Source organism: Hoplias malabaricus, chromosome 15, assembly GCF_029633855.1.
Source record: "Hoplias malabaricus isolate fHopMal1 chromosome 15, fHopMal1.hap1, whole genome shotgun sequence".
In the NCBI taxonomy this organism is placed as follows: Eukaryota; Metazoa; Chordata; class Actinopteri; order Characiformes; family Erythrinidae; genus Hoplias; species Hoplias malabaricus.
The window spans coordinates 3,983,102-3,999,556 of record NC_089814.1 but is presented as its reverse complement, the minus strand read 5'-3'; the positions used below and the strand labels follow the sequence as shown (position 1 = coordinate 3,999,556).

Below are 16,455 nucleotides of genomic sequence, written 5' to 3'. Positions count from 1 at the left end.
AAGACTAATGCTGGTGTTTTATCATTGTGTCAGAGGTATGAAATGATAATAATATCATTTATTACAATATTTCTGGGACAGTGTATCACCCACAACTTGTTATTGCGACAGTCCTAATTACAGCTGTCAAACACGGTTGAGCACCAAAAAACCGAGCAGCCGTGTTCATTTTCACATTGCAGTAAAGCGCAGTGAAAGTCGCCAGCTTCCTGTTTACCCTCCTCCCTCTTCACAATCTTTGCTCAGTCAGTGTTTGGCTCGCTGAAGCTGATGGCTGTGTAACACGTGTTTGTGAATGTTGTGTTTTCTGAAGGAGCTCTTCTCTGTAAAGAATGAGCTTCTGGAGTCGGTCTGCTGTGGAAACTGGCGACATGCTCCAGACAGAATCCAGCCACGTCTTTCTCAAAATCATCCTCATATGCGTTTGTGGTTGTTTCCGTGTGCAGTGAAACGGGCAGTGGGTTCTAATCAGGGTTGTTGGTTTATGGGTTGTTAATATCTATAAGGCAAGCGGCCAAATGGTCCACTGCCTTTCCATTTCTGTTGACCACCGGCTGGAAATGACATGGTCACCAGCACCTGGCAAAGTGAATGCTGACCCCTGCCCCCCATTGCCCAGCCGGCCCTGGCTCTCTGCTGACGAGTGGCCCCTGTCTCTATCTACAGACCCTGAAACGGTGGGTTCACTGCAGCTATACAGACCTTTTTCCAGGGCGTATGGATCAGAGTGAACTGGCAGGGCTGGTAGTTATGGAAATAAGTGCTCTACACTCTCTCTGTGATTTGCCTGGAGTTGTAACCGTCCTGTGTGTGTTTCTGACAGTTATGAGTGTTTAAGTGGGATACAGGTCAGTGCTGCAGTATTCAGTACACTGCAGATATTAATACATGTTGCACTTAGGCCCCATCACAATATTAATATTCTGTGTATTGTCAGTGTATTGTCTGAGAAATAATTGTGATAAACAGTGTTATTGGGATTGAAAGATCATTTCATTCCAGCTTCAGAGTCTTGGAGGTTGTGGGTTTCCTCCGGGTGACTGTCTGTGAGGAGTGTGGTGTGTTCTCCCTGTGTCTGCGTGGGTTTCCTCCGGGTGACTGTCTGTGAGGAGTGTGGTGTGTTCTCCCTGTGTCTGTGTGGGTTTCCTCCGGGTGACTGTCTGTGAGGAGTGTGGTGTGTTCTCCCTGTGTCTGCGTGGGTTTCCTCCGGGTGACTGTCTGTGAGGAGTGTGGTGTGTTCTCTCTGTGTCTGTGTGGGTTTCCTCCGAGTGACTGTCTGTGAGGAGTGTGGTGTGTTCTCCCTGTGTCTGCGTGGGTTTCCTCCGGGTGACTGTCTGAGGAGTGTAGTGTGTATTTTCTTCCTCCGGGTGCTCTGGTTTCCTCCCGTGGTCTGAAAACACATGTTGGTAGGTGGATTAGTGACTCAAAAGTGTGTGGATGTGTGCGCCCCTCCAGGGTGGGTTCCTACATTGCACCCAGTGATTCCAGGGCCACACCGCAACCCTGAACTGGATAAGTGCTTTTAACCTTTTATATGCATATTTTTGGTGTAAAAAGCTCCTGTTCCTTTCAATCATATTTAAATTTGATGTAAAAAAAAAAAAAGACAAACTGAATTGGCCTAAAACAACTTGGAAATGAATGCTGTGACATTAAACTCCACTTCTCCGTGTCCTGTAAAGTCCCTGTTTGTGAGATCTGAGGCTTGGTTCAGACAGAGCTCTGCAGGTGTGAGTGTGTGTGAGAGAACCTTTGTGGGAGTTTGTTTGGCGTGAGTGTAACCTGTTACAGTTCCCTCTAAGCGCACCTGCACACACCACACCTTTCTTCCACAGCAGTCCTGTGATGACACACACACACAGTCACCCATACCTTTCTGTCTGCAAATCACACCTGTGCTCAACCCCTGCACACAGCTTTCCCAAAGATGTTTACTGTTTAACTGCTTTAATAGAAATCTGTTGCATCATCGTTGTCTTACGATATATCTTAATTAATGTCATTTTGTATTTTCTGACTGAATTTGAAAAACACAGCTGCTGTTAACATCGAGACAAATCTTCAGTGGCTCAAGAAAGCTTGGAATAACTAGGTAGGCAGAATCCATCATTTCTTTATACGTCAAAACTGTAGAAATGTTACAAACTGAACGAACCGTTTCTTCTCAAACTTTTCCAGTGTTTTAAACCTGCTGTAGGCCCAAATCATTTCAGTGTGTGGTTTCTATAGGAAAAGAAACCCAAGGGGAGTTTACTGAGAATGAATAGACCAGCAGACAGGAGGAGTCATCACATCGAGAACCTTACAGATCCCAGTTCAGCTGGAGGAATCTAATTAAACTTTAGTCTTTTTTACAGTCATTTACCATCCTCTCTTTTCTGTATTGCAGAGGGCCGCTGTGAGCCGCAATTGTGGAGGTGTCTTTGAATCTTTTGATGGTGCTGCATTGTTTTAAGCAAATACATTAAGCCTTGGGTGCACTACACTCCCTGAGATTTTCAGAGCCCTGTATCTCATGCTGTTTTCACACGTGTGGTTCGTTTTCCTGCGTCTGAAACAGTTAACGAGTTTGTAAACTTGGAGAGATTTCTCATTGGTTGGGTTTGGGAAAAAACCCAAGTGCACCAATGTGGGTCACAACTAGGGCTGGACGATATACTGTGAAATAAAATTTAACCATTGAAACAGAAATCTCTTGTCTTTGCCAATATTAATATTCTTTCAACTTAAAATGTTAAAGTGGAGCGCCACGGTGGAGCAGCAGGTGATGTCTCTGTCACAGCTCCAGGGGCCTGGAGGTTGTGGGTTCGAGTCCCGCTCCGGGTGACTGTCTGTGAGGAGTGTAGTGTGTTCTCCCTGTGTCTGCGTGGGTTTCCTCCGGGTGACTGTCTGTGAGGAGTGTGGTGTGTTCTCCCTGTGTCTGTGTGGGTTTCCTCCGGGTGACTGTCTGTGAGGAGTGTGGTGTGTTCTCCCTGTGTCTGCGTGGGTTTCCTCCGGGTGACTGTCTGTGAGGAGTGTGGTGTGTTCTCCCCGTGTCTGTGTGGGTTTCCTCCGGGTGACTGTCTGTGAGGAGTGTGGTGTGTTCTCTCTGTGTCTGCGTGGGTTTCCTCCGGGTGACTGTCTGTGAGGAGTGTGGGGTGTTCTCTCTGTGTCTGTGTGGGTTTCCTCCCACGCTCCAAAAACACACGTTGGTAGGTGGATTGGCGACTCAGAAGTATCCGTCTGTGAAGCTGCTTTGTGACAACATCAGTTGTAAAATGCGATATACAAATAAACTTGATTTGAGTGTGTATGTCACTTTGTGAAGGACTGGCGCCCCCTCCAGGGTGTGTTCCTGCCTTGCCCCCACTGATTCCGGGTAGGTTCCGGACCCATCGCCACCCTGAACTGGATAAGTGTGAAATGAACTGATGGCATTGACCCATAAGTCAGTGATAAATGCTGTAAACACAGATGTGTTAAAAAAATAAAATCATATAATTTTTATTGAAAATAGTCACAACAGACCACTCCACTTACTGCTCAGACCCTTTCTGTCGGAGCAGCAGTGAAGTTGTGGATCACGGCCTCTGAATATTCATATCATAATAAATGATCGTCAGACGTCTGAGTTTGTGTTTAATAAAACACTAAAGTTGAGCCTGGTTTGGTTTTTAACAGGGTTTTTTCACGTTTAAACTGCAGTGATGTAAACACCTGAAGGGCGCGAGTAGTGCTGGGCGATATGAGCGCAAATCAGTATCACGATTAAATTTACGTTTTACCACGATTACGATTACTGGACGATTATTTTGTTTTGTGTTTGTGACCCTCACAGTTCAGTGTCGAGGCCTGTGCTGTAAATACGCTCCAGTGTTAAAGCTGGGATAGGTTTTCGAATGTCGCTGGGAGCTTGTTCCCCTCGTTTTTTGAGCACTGTTTATATTTGGTGTCTCAGCCTTTACGTTTGACTTTTTGTACAGTGTTAAATGAATTGAAACAGCGCACAAACCATGTTTTCTTTGGTACGAGCTGCTTGAGTCGCTCGGCCTCTGCGTTTAGGTACAGTACATGAACAACTATCCATCCATCCATTATCTGTAACCCTTGTCCAGTTCAGGGTCCCGGTGGGTCCAGAGCCTACCTGGAATCATTGGGTACAAGGCGGGAGCACACCCTGGAGGGAGCACATGAACAACCAGTGGGGACGTAACAGAATGATACAAATTGATATCATCGATATAGACAAGGTTATGTTGATTAGAAGTTCTGAATGTCGATTTCGATTAATTTTTGGTTAATTGCCCAGCCCTAGGAGCAAGTGTCCCATTTCTTTCTTAACGCTCCGACCCCTTGATCACTCCGAACCCCCTTGATCACTCTGACCCCCTTTTGATCACTCTGACCCCCTTTTGATCACTCTGACCCCCCCTTGATCGCTCTGAACCCCCTTGATCGCTCCGACCCCCTTTTGATCGCTCCGACCCCCTTTTGATCGCTCCGACCCCCTTTTGATCGCTCCGACCCCCTTTTGATCGCTCCGACCCCCTTTTGATCGCTCCGACCCCCTTTTGATCGCTCCGACCCCCTTTTGATCGCTCCGACCCCCTTTTGATCGCTCCGACCCCCTTTTGATCGCTCTGAACCCCCTTGATCACTCTGACCCCCTTTTGATCACTCTGACCCCCTTTTGATCACTCTGACCCCCTTGATCGCTCCGACCCCCTTTTGATCGCTCCGACCCCCTTTTGATCGCTCCGACCCCCTTTTGATCGCTCCGAACCCCCTTTTGATCGCTCTGAACCCCCTTGATCACTCTGACCCCCTTTTGATCACTCTGACCCCCTTTTGATCACTCTGACCCCCTTGATCGCTCCGAACCCCCTTTTGATCGCTCCGACCCCCTTTTGATCGCTCCGAACCCCCTTTTGATCGCTCCGACCCCCTTTTGATCGCTCCGAACCCCCTTGATCGCTCCGACCCCCTTTTGATCGCTCCGACCCCCTTTTGATCGCTCCGACCCCCCTTGATCGCTCCGAACCCCCTTGATCGCTCCGAACCCCCTTGATCGCTCCGAACCCCCTTGATCGCTCCGACCCCCTTTTGATCGCTCCGACCCCCTTTTGATCGCTCCGACCCCCCTTGATCGCTCCGAACCCCCTTGATCGCTCCGAACCCCCTTGATCGCTCCGACCCCCTTTTGATCGCTCCGACCCCCTTTTGATCGCTCCGACCCCCTTTTGATCGCTCCGACCCCCTTTTGATCGCTCCGAACACCTTTTGATCGCTCCGAACACCTTTTGATCGCTCTGACCCCCTTTTGATCGCTCTGAACCCCTTGATCACTCTGACTCTTGCGCCCCTTTTGCTCACCTTTCAACAATGTCATCTTCACACTTTCAGGAAGTGCTTAGGGCAAGAATTGGGACGGGGGGCATACATCACAGGGGGCAGGATCACACAATAGCGGCAGAAGCTTCATCTCTTTGCTTTTATTTGCTCTTTTTTTATCACTTTGTGCAGATACAGCACTCCAGCTTTGAGGAACGGCACCTTTGGGGTCCCAGGCCAGCGCCATGTAGTCCAGTGTGTTTTCTCTGTGCTCTCAGTACACACATTCGCACCACAAATGTGATCTTACTACAGTCACCCTGCTCCAGTCCCTTGAATGTGTGGTTCTATTACTCACGGGAAAGGGAAATAATATAATACGATGAGACGGAGCAGTCATGTTACAAAATGAAGATTGCTTCATCACCCGTAGCAAACCACATCAGCGTCCACTAGAAACAAACCCATGACCCTGGATTTCAAAAGGACTAGATATGGGTGCTCTGGACCACGCCAAGGCTGGCAAACAGCTTTCACACTTGACCAAATGTACTACATCCGTGAAAAAGAAACGCTAGTGTGAAAACGCACTAAAACTCAGAGCCTGTGCCCTTCATACACAACATTACTAGCTTCCGGAGTGTTCGTCCAGTCTTACTAAACCCAAACCTGCAGACTAGAGCCCAGTAGCTCTGACACAGATGGAGACTCAGGGCTAAATCAGGCCAGCACTCCTGGGCCCTTGTTGATCTTACGTAAGTTTCCCACCACTATCAGCTCCCACTCTTGTCGGATCAGCATTTTCATGAAGTGTGGCTCACTGTTAATTTTCAACCAGTCGAGACCTGGACCTCTCCGTTACCAAAGGCACAGGGGCAGTTTACTGCGTAGGGATAGGTATCGTAAGATGTTTATTCGTTTGTCCACATTAAAAACAAAAACAACACAATCAACAGTCTGAACCACAGACCACAGTCCGAGTGCGTAGAATCACACGTGGTGTTATTTCTGAGAACAGGGTGGTCTTCTCAACACCAAACCCTTATTTTCTGCCAGGGATCTATTATGGAAACATCTCTTGTTCATGTTCACATTAATGTGGGGATCTCCTCACACTGTGCAACAAGACCCACTCTGATTCTACTCCGCTTCTGACGTCAAGTGCAGAGACTTTAGAATGGCCACGCCCCCTCGTCTGAGTCTGTCCAATCACAGCGCTGGACCCGTGTTTATGTGAGAGCGCAAAGACGAGGTTAAACTCAGCAAAACAGACACAACGAGCGCGGAGAAATAAGAGCACTGAGTAAAAACGGAGAAGAAAGAGAACAGAGTGAAAACGGCTAAAAACCAGAGCTTCTGCTCCTCGCTCCTCACTGCTGTGCGCTCGGGGTCGGGGTGAACAGCGAGCGGCTCGTTATCATTTAAAGGAACAGGTGCTGAAAGCGGGCGTTCTGAACAGGGGCTGTTTACACAGGGGGAGAACACTGCTGTGGGGCTCGTGGGGTTTGGACCAAAGCGGGTCACAGACGCTTCATTAAGAAACACAACTGTGGAGAGGATGTGAACGTTTATTAAATTTTGAATATTTATATATTAAAGAAGTCCTCTGCTGAACACAGTACGACTGAAGAGACACTGCTTCTGAACAGCTGATCTGTAGCATACCCACAGACACGGGCTTTTTACCGTTCAGCCCGAGACGCCTGGCATTGCAGGCTGTTTTCCTCAGGACAGATTGAGCGGCGGAGTTAGTGGCAGTGACGAACGACTGTCTGAATCAGACTCTCAGCATCAGCACACTGAATAATAGCGCTCGGAAATAACCAGAGTCACTCTGCTGCACTTTCTTAAGTGCTCTCTTCCAATCTGAAGCCATTACTTTAACACACCAGTTAAGCTGTTACTGCTTATTATCTGAGTTTAGCATCTTGGAAAAATAAGACAGATTGTGAGCCCTGTGCCGATGTATCGGTGGAATATAGGATCGATAAAAATAACTAAAGAAATCCACATCTGCAAATAATATATCAGCCGCTGAATTATGGTGCATCACATTTTATTTTCATTGTGAAGTTGAAATAACTACATGTCGTAGTTGTGTTGATTTACACAGTGAAAGTTATTCAATACGTCCACTGAAGTTGTCTGCTTACGTTGGCGCTATGTTAATGTTCAACAGAACAGCCGCAAAAATGGCCACAGTTCTGTGTTTTATTATTTTGACCAAGAATTTACAAACCTCTGACATGTGGTAAGAGAATTAAATATTAAATAAGGAGTCGGGGAACATTCTCAAGCTTCTTTTTTTGTAAGTATTATTTTTAAATCTTTTAATAGAACATGCTTGATTTAGTTTGATCTCTGTCTCTCACTTTGTCTCTTTGTCTTTGTCTCTCTCTCTCTTTCTTTCTCTCTCTCTCTCTCTGTCTGTCTCTCTTTTTTCTTCTCTCTCTCTCTTTCTTTCTCTCTGTCTCCTCTCTCTCTCTCTCCTCTCTCTCTTTCTTTCTCTCTGTCTCCTCTCTCTTTCTCTCTCTCCTCTCTCTCTTTCTTTCTCTCTGTCTCCTCTCTCTCTTTCTTTCTCTCTGTCTCGTCTCTCTCTTTTTTCTCTGTCTCCTCTCTCTCTCTCTTTCTTTCTCTGTCTCTCTCTCTCTCTTTCTTTCTGTCTCTCTCTCTCTCTTTCTTTCTCTGTCTCTCTCTCTGTCTCCTCTCTCTTTCTTTCTCTCTGTCTCCTCTTTCTCTCTTTCTTTCTCTCTGTCTCCTCTTTCTCTCTTTCTTTCTGTCTCCTCTTTCTCTCTTTCTTTCTCTCTCTCTCTTTCTTTCTCTCTCTCTCTTTCTTTTTCTCTCTGTCTCTCTCTTTCTCTTTCTTTCTCTCTGTCTCTCTCTTTCTCTCTCTCTTCTCTCTCTCTTTCTCTGTCTCCTCTCTCTCTCTCTCTTTCTTTCTCTCTGTCTCCTCTTTCTCTCTTTCTTTCTCTGTCTCCTCTTTCTCTCTTTCTTTCTCTCTCTCTTTCTTTTTCTCTCTGTCTCTCTCTTTCTCTTTCTTTCTCTCTGTCTCTCTCTTTCTCTCTCTTTCTCTCTGTCTCCTCTCTCTCTCTCTTTCTTTCTCTCTGTCTCTCTCTGTCTCTTTCTTTCTCTCTGTCTCTCTCTGTCTCTCTCTTTCTCTCTGTCTCTCTCTTTCTCTTTCTCTTTCTCTGTCTCCTCTCTCTCTTTCTCTCTGTCTCCTCTCTCTCTCTGTCTCCTCTCCCTGTCTCCTCTCTCTCTCTTTCTTTCTCTCTCTTTCTCTCTGTCTCTCTCTTTCTTTCTCTCTGTCTCCTCTCTCTGTCTCTCTCTTTCTGTCTCTCTGTCTCCTCTCTCTGTCTCTCTTTCTTTCTCTCTGTCTCGTCTCTCTCTTTCTTTCTCTCTGTCTCCTCTCTCTCTCTTTCTTTCTCTCTGTCTCCTCTCTCTCTCTTTATTTCTCTCTGTCTCCTCTCTCTCTCTTTCTTTCTCTCTCTCTCTCTTTCTCTCTGTCTCTCTCTCTCTCTCTCTCTCTCTCTCTCTCTGTGTGTGTTTGTGTGTGAGAGAATGCGAGAGATACTCATCTGCTTGTTAAGGTAACATCAGTGAAGGCCAGCAGACTAGATCTCTCCAGTGCAAACCACAGAGAAAAACACAGCGCTGTGGCGTCTCTCTTTCTGCTGCAGTTGTAGTTATGGCCTCCCACTGCTCTGCTGTGGTATATGAGAGAGAGAGAGAGAGAGAGAGAGAGGGGATGCTCAGTTCTACCACCAGTAATATAGATGTCCCTGTGTTTCCCAGTAATGGATTTGCTTTTCTTGACACACAAGCGCTCCCAGTAATTTCCCGGGATTGTACTGGCTCCCGTGTGTGTGCAGTTTCCCAGGTATTTTACTGGGTCTTATCCCAGACATTTTCCCGATACTCAACTGTGTCTGGAGTGGGTAAATGACCGGGTGTTGTAGCATCTGCTGCAGGTAGCTTCTTGGATATTGTATCAGTTTCTGTGCTTCAGTTATACAGGACCTTACCGCTGTTGTTTATTTGGTTCTGTGTCGGGTCATGTGTAGTTAGTTTCCCAAAAATGCTCTTAGATCTTATTTGGGTAATTCCTTAGGCATGGTATGGATCTCATTGGGGTATTTCCCCAAAGTACAGTACATTTCTCACAGGGGTGTTTCCCAGGTACGGTACAGGTCTCGAGGGAATAATTCCCTGGGTACAGTACGGATCTTGTGGAGACATTTTCCACTTATGGTACGGGTCTCGCAGTGGTCATTTCCTGGGTATTTGGGGGGAACGTGCTGGATCTGGTGAGGGTTTTCTGGGTACTGTACTTGGCTTTGAGAGGGTAATTTCCAGGTATTGCACTGCATTAAATCTCAGTGGTTTCCTTTGTACAGCTTTCAGAGTTGTGAGTAATTTGTCCTGTTATCATTCCTGGGATTTTAGCTCATGCTTCACTTTCACATTCAAGTCCTTCCGGTTACCAGTAAATACCAGAGTACATAGCAGTGATGGGGGCCTACAGACGGTGTGAGAGGAAGGGCAGGTCCTTTCTGAGTTTTTTTTTTTTCAGCAGCCTCCGTGTCTCTGCACGTGTGATTAATGGTCACTCTGCTCTCTGAGTATTGTCTCTGATCTAGGCCACTTCACTTGTTGCCATGGAAGCTCAGACCGAGGTTGTGTTGGGTCAGGGAGGTGATGTTTTGGATGTGGGAGGGGGCAGTCAGGAGGGAGCTGTTTTGAGATGCAGACTCAGGCCACCGGCAGATTAGCAGTGACTGTGCTTCCTGCTGTGTGTGTGTGTGTGTGTGTGGGGTGGGGTGGGTAGGAACTCGGAGATGCTTCTGACTGCAGATCAAATGTTTGTTCTCTGTAGAGCTGTGCTAATACTATGCTTTATTGTTGATATCCTTTTTTATTTTATGTATTAGCATCAGTACATTTTTATTCCTTGGCTTTCAACTCAGCATGAGACGTTTGTTTTCTTTTATTAATTTTATTAGTGTTGGTTTTATTTAAGTTATTTATTTTTCATTATTGGTTATTTTATTTTGTTTTAGTTTGTTTTATAAACATCTTTTGTACAGCACTTTGTTTTAACTGTTGGTGTTTTTTAAAGTGCTCTATAAATAAAGTTGAGTTGAGTTGAGTACATAAAACCCACACACCGGGGTAACTCGTGAAGCGGTCGTGGCCAGGTTTATTCGCGCAGGGGTAACTCGTGAAGCGGTCGTGGCCAGGTTTATTCGCGCAGGGGTAACTCGTGAAGCGGTCGTGGCCAGGTTTATTCGCGCAGGGGTAACTCGTGAAGCGGTCGTGGCCAGGTTTATTCGCGCAGGGGTAACTCGTGAAGCGGCCGTGGCCAGGTTTATTCGCGCAGGGGTAACTCGTGAAGCGGCCGTGGCCAGGTTTATTCGCGCAGGGGTAACTCGTGAAGCGGTCGTGGCCAGGTTTATTCGCGCAGGGGTAACTCGTGAAGCGGCCGTGGCCAGGTTTATTCGCGCAGGGGTAACTCGTGAAGCGGCCGCGGCCAGGTTTATTCGCGCAGGGGTAACTCGTGAAGCGGCCGCGGCCAGGTTTATTCGCGCAGGGGTAACTCGTGAAGCGGCCGTGGCCAGGTTTATTCGCGCAGGGGTAACTCGTGAAGCGGCCGTGGCCAGGTTTATTCGCGCAGGGGTAACTCGTGAAGCGGCCGTGGCCAGGTTTATTCGCGCAGGGATAACTCGTGAAGCTAAGACACAGTGTTGGGTGCGCACATTTCCCAGAGTCACTCTTTCACATGTAGCACGTGTCAGACGTGTTCTGCGTGGTTCGGGTTTGGGGCAGGACTGTGCAGTGTGTGCTGGAGACGAGGCATGAATTCTCTGTGAATTCTCCAGAATGTTACTGGCTCTGCTCACACAGAGGCTCACACGGACATTACCTACAGTGTGTACAAGGGGGCTGACAGGAAAAGGTCTGCGTAACATTCCTTACAAATGTTACAGATATTTGCGTCCGCACAGAGCGCCGGTTAAAGTCTGAAAGGGCCTTTACTGTGAGCCACTAACAGAGGGGGAACGTTGCCTGTAGGCTGTTCTAGTTTTGGGGAAATGTTCCTCTCTGCGGTTTAAAAGATGGTGGTTCAGAAATTCTCCTAGTTGTCATGTTTGTTTCGCAGTGAGCTGTATCAACCTCCAAACACTGCTGTGGAGAGATGTAAGACTGCGTGCGATGGCTAGTTTAGCGTGAGATGAGCGCTTCATGTTGTTGGAAGTGGCCACGCGCTGCCTTTAGCTGTTTTTATAGCTCGTCTCTGTTGAAGCAGGTCGCTGTGGTCCATGTTTCCATTTTGGATTAATCCTCTCCCAGCATCTGGCTGAGTGCCAGTCAGAGAATTCAGGGCCAGATGTTGTGTTGTTACTGCAGCCCCCCGAGGACCCCTCATACAATCACACCTGTCTCCTACACCCTACCCTTAGGCTGTGTTGTGTGAGACTGGGTGAAGACAATGTGTGTCCTTAGCTTTGAGGACATCCGGGGTTTCCTCTCTAATGAAAGATGTTTGGAAGCCTTTCCAATAAATGTTGGAAATCTTTGTGTCAATATTTGTGAGCTCATGAGAATGAGAAATAAGAGCACTGAGTAAAAACGGAGAAAACAAGAAAAGAAAAGAAAGAGAACAAAGCGAAAACGGCTAAAAACCAGAGTCGGGGTGAACAGCGAGCGGCTCATCATTTAAAGGAACAGGTGCTGAAAGCGGGCGTTCTGAACAGGGGCTGTTTACACAGGGGGAGAACACTGCTGTGGGGCTCGTGGGGTTTGGATCAAAGCGGGTCACAGACGTTTCATTAAGAAACAGAACTGTTCCTCTGTGGAGGAGGACGAGTTGTCCCTTTAAATCCTCCAGTACAGAGACACTGGTGTATAACGAGGAGTTAGTGTTGATCGCTGGGGTGAGGTTTCATTGTTTGCCTTTTGCAGAAGAGAACGGTCTAGAACTTCTCAGTGAGCTATTTTTGACCCTTTGACCAACACTGAGGCTAAACACTGTTTACATTTGGAGGTCATGATGCTCCTCAGTGCTCTCTGATGCCATTTATTTTGTTACAGTATTTTTCCACTAGATTTCTGTCTCTCTTCACCCTCTCAGAGTCGTATTTCAGAGCTGGAGAAGTTATGAGTCGAGCACGTTGCTCTTTCTCTGTAAAAAGGAGGTTGTAAATGACGTTATTTTCTTCTTTTCGGTGGAAAGTTTTCTCCAGTGAGTCTGAAGAGAGTAATTTACTGCTCACAGTGACTCACCAGAAGGTCAAAGAGCTAAAGCCTTCTTCCTTGGTCTGATGTTTCCCGGTGCTGTCTAACAATCACCTTCTGAATTCTGCAGAAAAGGAATTTTCAGATATGAATATGATACAAAATATTCCATAGTTATAAAAAATGAACATGTATTTAAGAGATTGCTGGTGTGTGATATAATTATTATCTATATTTATAATCATAATTATCAAAAACTTTATGTAAATAACCTTTCATTCATTAAAACATAGCTCTCTGCTTTATAGTAAAAAACAAGAGAAAAAGTAGTGATGATCACAGTGAAATAATACTAAATAAATGTTTTATTAATAATAATAATAATAATAATAATAACTATTGTACGGCAGTGTTGTGTCTGATGGAGGACTGAAGGCAAGTGAGGAAGTGATGCATGTGTCCTTACAAACGGAGCCAAAGCAAAGTTCTTTCTCCCTGGTCACATGTCACCTAAGATTACATGCTTATGAGAGATTATATGTCACACCCTCTAACGTAGTGTCTCTGCTCATGTTCCTCTTTTGTTTCTCCGTGTCCAGTTTGCGTGAGGAGCTGAATGTCCTGCGGCGGAGGGAGTGGGAGCGGAGGAATCAGGAGGCCCCGCAGGAACGAGAGCTTTTTCAGGATGCACCTCTTTTCGGGGAGCCTTACAAGGTAAATATCCCTCTGCCAGTGGTTGTTTCTGGTGCCCACCAACTAATCATCATGCCCCAGTAAACCCTCAGTTTACACCTTTCTGTGTGCATCGTTGATCTCTCTGTAGTGTGGGCATTTAAGAGATGTACACTGTGGTATGATGAAAGTAGTGTATTGTTTCTTTAACTCTGTATTTCCCGCCCCTGTAAATGTTAACTAACGTCATTATTTCAGACAAGGCCTGTCTTCTCTAAGGCCTTGTTCACTATTAAACTAAGGTTTTTGTCTGTGCTTTGGCCTCCCATCCACACGAAAATGGTGTTGTAGGTCACTGAAAACTGAGGTTTATGAAAACACTCTCCAAGGTGGAGATTTGTGAAAATGCTGTGGGCTCTGTTCTCGCGGGGACGAAGGTAAACACAGGTTTTCTGAAAAACTGACGTCACACAGCGTGTCTGGCTCCCTCTACAGTGAACTACATCAGTCATAAACTACACTGTACACACACAGCTCCTCACTCCCTCTACAGTGAACTACATCAATCACAAACTACACTGTACACACACAGCTCCTCTCTCCTTCTACAGTGAACTACATCAGTCACAAACTACACTGTACACGCACAGCTCCTCTCTCCCTCTACAGTGAACTACATCAGTCACAAACTACACTGTACACACACAGCTCCTCTCTCCCTCTACAGTGAACTACATCAGTCACAAACTACACTGTACAAACACAGCTCCTCTCTCCTTCTACAGTGAACTACATCAGTCACAAACTACACTGTACACACACAGCTCCTCACTCCCTCTACAGTGAACTACATCAGTCACAAACTACACTGTACACACACAGCTCCTCTCTCCTTCTACAGTGAACTACATCAGTCACAAACTACACTGTACACACAGCTCCTCTCTCCCTCTACAGTGAACTACATCAGTCATAAACTACACTGTACACACACAGCTCCTCACTCCCTCTACAGTGAACTACATCAGTCACAAACTACACTGTACACACACAGCTCCTCTCTCCTTCTACAGTGAACTACATCAGTCACAAACTACACTGTACACACACAGCTCCTCACTCCCTCTACAGTGAACTACATCAGTCACAAACTACACTGTACACACACAGCTCCTCACTCCCTCTACAGTGAACTACATCAGTCACAAACTACACTGTACACACACAGCTCCTCTCTCCTTCTACAGTGAACTACATCAGTCACAAACTACACTGTACACACACAGCTCCTCACTCCCTCTACAGTGAACTACATCAGTCACAAACTACACTGTACACACACAGCTCCTCTCTCCTTCTACAGTGAACTACATCAGTCATAAACTACACTGTACACACACAGCTCCTCACTCCCTCTACAGTGAACTACATCAGTCATAAACTACACTGTACACACACAGCTCCTCACTCCCTCTACAGTGAACTACATCAGTCACAAACTACACTGTACACACACAGCTCCTCTCTCCTTCTACAGTGAACTACATCAGTCACAAACTACACTGTACACACACAGCTCCTCACTCCCTCTACAGTGAACTACATCAGTCACAAACTACACTGTACACACACAGCTCCTCACTCCCTCTACAGTGAACTACATCAGTCACAAACTACACTGTACACACACAGCTCCTCTCTCCTTCTACAGTGAACTACATCAGTCACAAACTACACTGTACACACACAGCTCCTCACTCCCTCTACAGTGAACTACATCAGTCACAAACTACACTGTACAAACACAGCTCCTCTCTCCTTCTACAGTGAACTACATCAGTCACAAACTACACTGTACACACAGCTCCTCTCTCCCTCTACAGTGAACTACATCAGTCATAAACTACACTGTACACGCACAGCTCCTCTCTCCCTCTACAGTGAACTACATCAGTCATAAACTACACTGTACACGCACAGCTCCTCTCTCCCTCTACAGTGAACTACATCAGTCATAAACTACACTGTACAAACACAGCTTCTCGCTCTCTCTACAGTGAACTACATCAGTCATAAACTACACTGTACACACACAGCTCCTCTCTCCCTCTACAGTGAACTACATCAGTCATAAACTACACTGTACACGCACAGCTCCTCTCTCCCTCTACAGTGAACTACATCAGTCACAAACTACACTGTACACACACAGCTCCTCACTCCCTCTACAGTGAACTACATCAGTCACAAACTACACTGTACAAACACAGCTCCTCTCTCCTTCTACAGTGAACTACATCAGTCACAAACTACACTGTACACACAGCTCCTCTCTCCCTCTACAGTGAACTACATCAGTCATAAACTACACTGTACACGCACAGCTCCTCTCTCCCTCTACAGTGAACTACATCAGTCATAAACTACACTGTACACGCACAGCTCCTCTCTCCCTCTACAGTGAACTACATCAGTCATAAACTACACTGTACAAACACAGCTTCTCGCTCTCTCTACAGTGAACTACATCAGTCATAAACTACACTGTACACACACAGCTCCTCTCTCCCTCTACAGTGAACTACATCAGTCATAAACTACACTGTACACGCACAGCTCCTCTCTCCCTCTACAGTGAACTACATCAGTCACAAACTACACTGTACACGCACAGCTTCTCTCTCCCTCTGCAGTGAACTACATCAGTCATAAACTACACTGTACACGCACAGCTCCTCTCTCCCTCTACAGTGAACTACATCAGTCACAAACTACACTGTACAAACACAGCTCCTCACTCCCTCTACAGTGAACTACATCAGTCACAAACTACACTGTACACACACAGCTCCTCACTCCCTCTACAGTGAACTACATCAGTCACAAACTACACTGTACAAACACAGCTTCTCGCTCTCTCTACAGTGAACTACATCAGTCATAAACTACACTGTACACGCACAGCTCCTCACTCCCTCTACAGTGAACTACATCAGTCACAAACTACACTGTACACACACAGCTCCTCTCTCCCTCTACAGTGAACTACATCAGTCACAAACTACACTGTACACACACAGCTCCTCACTCCCTCTACAGTGAACTACATCAGTCACAAACTACACTGTACAAACACAGCTTCTCGCTCTCTCTACAGTGAACTACATCAGTCATAAACTACACTGTACACACACAGCTCCTCTCTCCCTCTACAGTGAACTACATCAGTCACAAACTACA

General features: G+C 46.3%; 1 protein-coding gene across 1 annotated transcript in view; it reads left to right on the top strand.

Moving 5' to 3' along the window:
* Positions 1 to 16,455, top strand: part of aff1 (AF4/FMR2 family, member 1) — a 71,981-nt gene that overhangs the window by 4,441 nt on the left and 51,085 nt on the right. Inside the window, exon 2 of the mRNA XM_066645525.1 lies at positions 13,143 to 13,257. Within this exon, the coding sequence (XP_066501622.1) occupies positions 13,143 to 13,257 (115 nt within the window). The remainder of the gene's footprint in view (positions 1 to 13,142; positions 13,258 to 16,455) is intronic.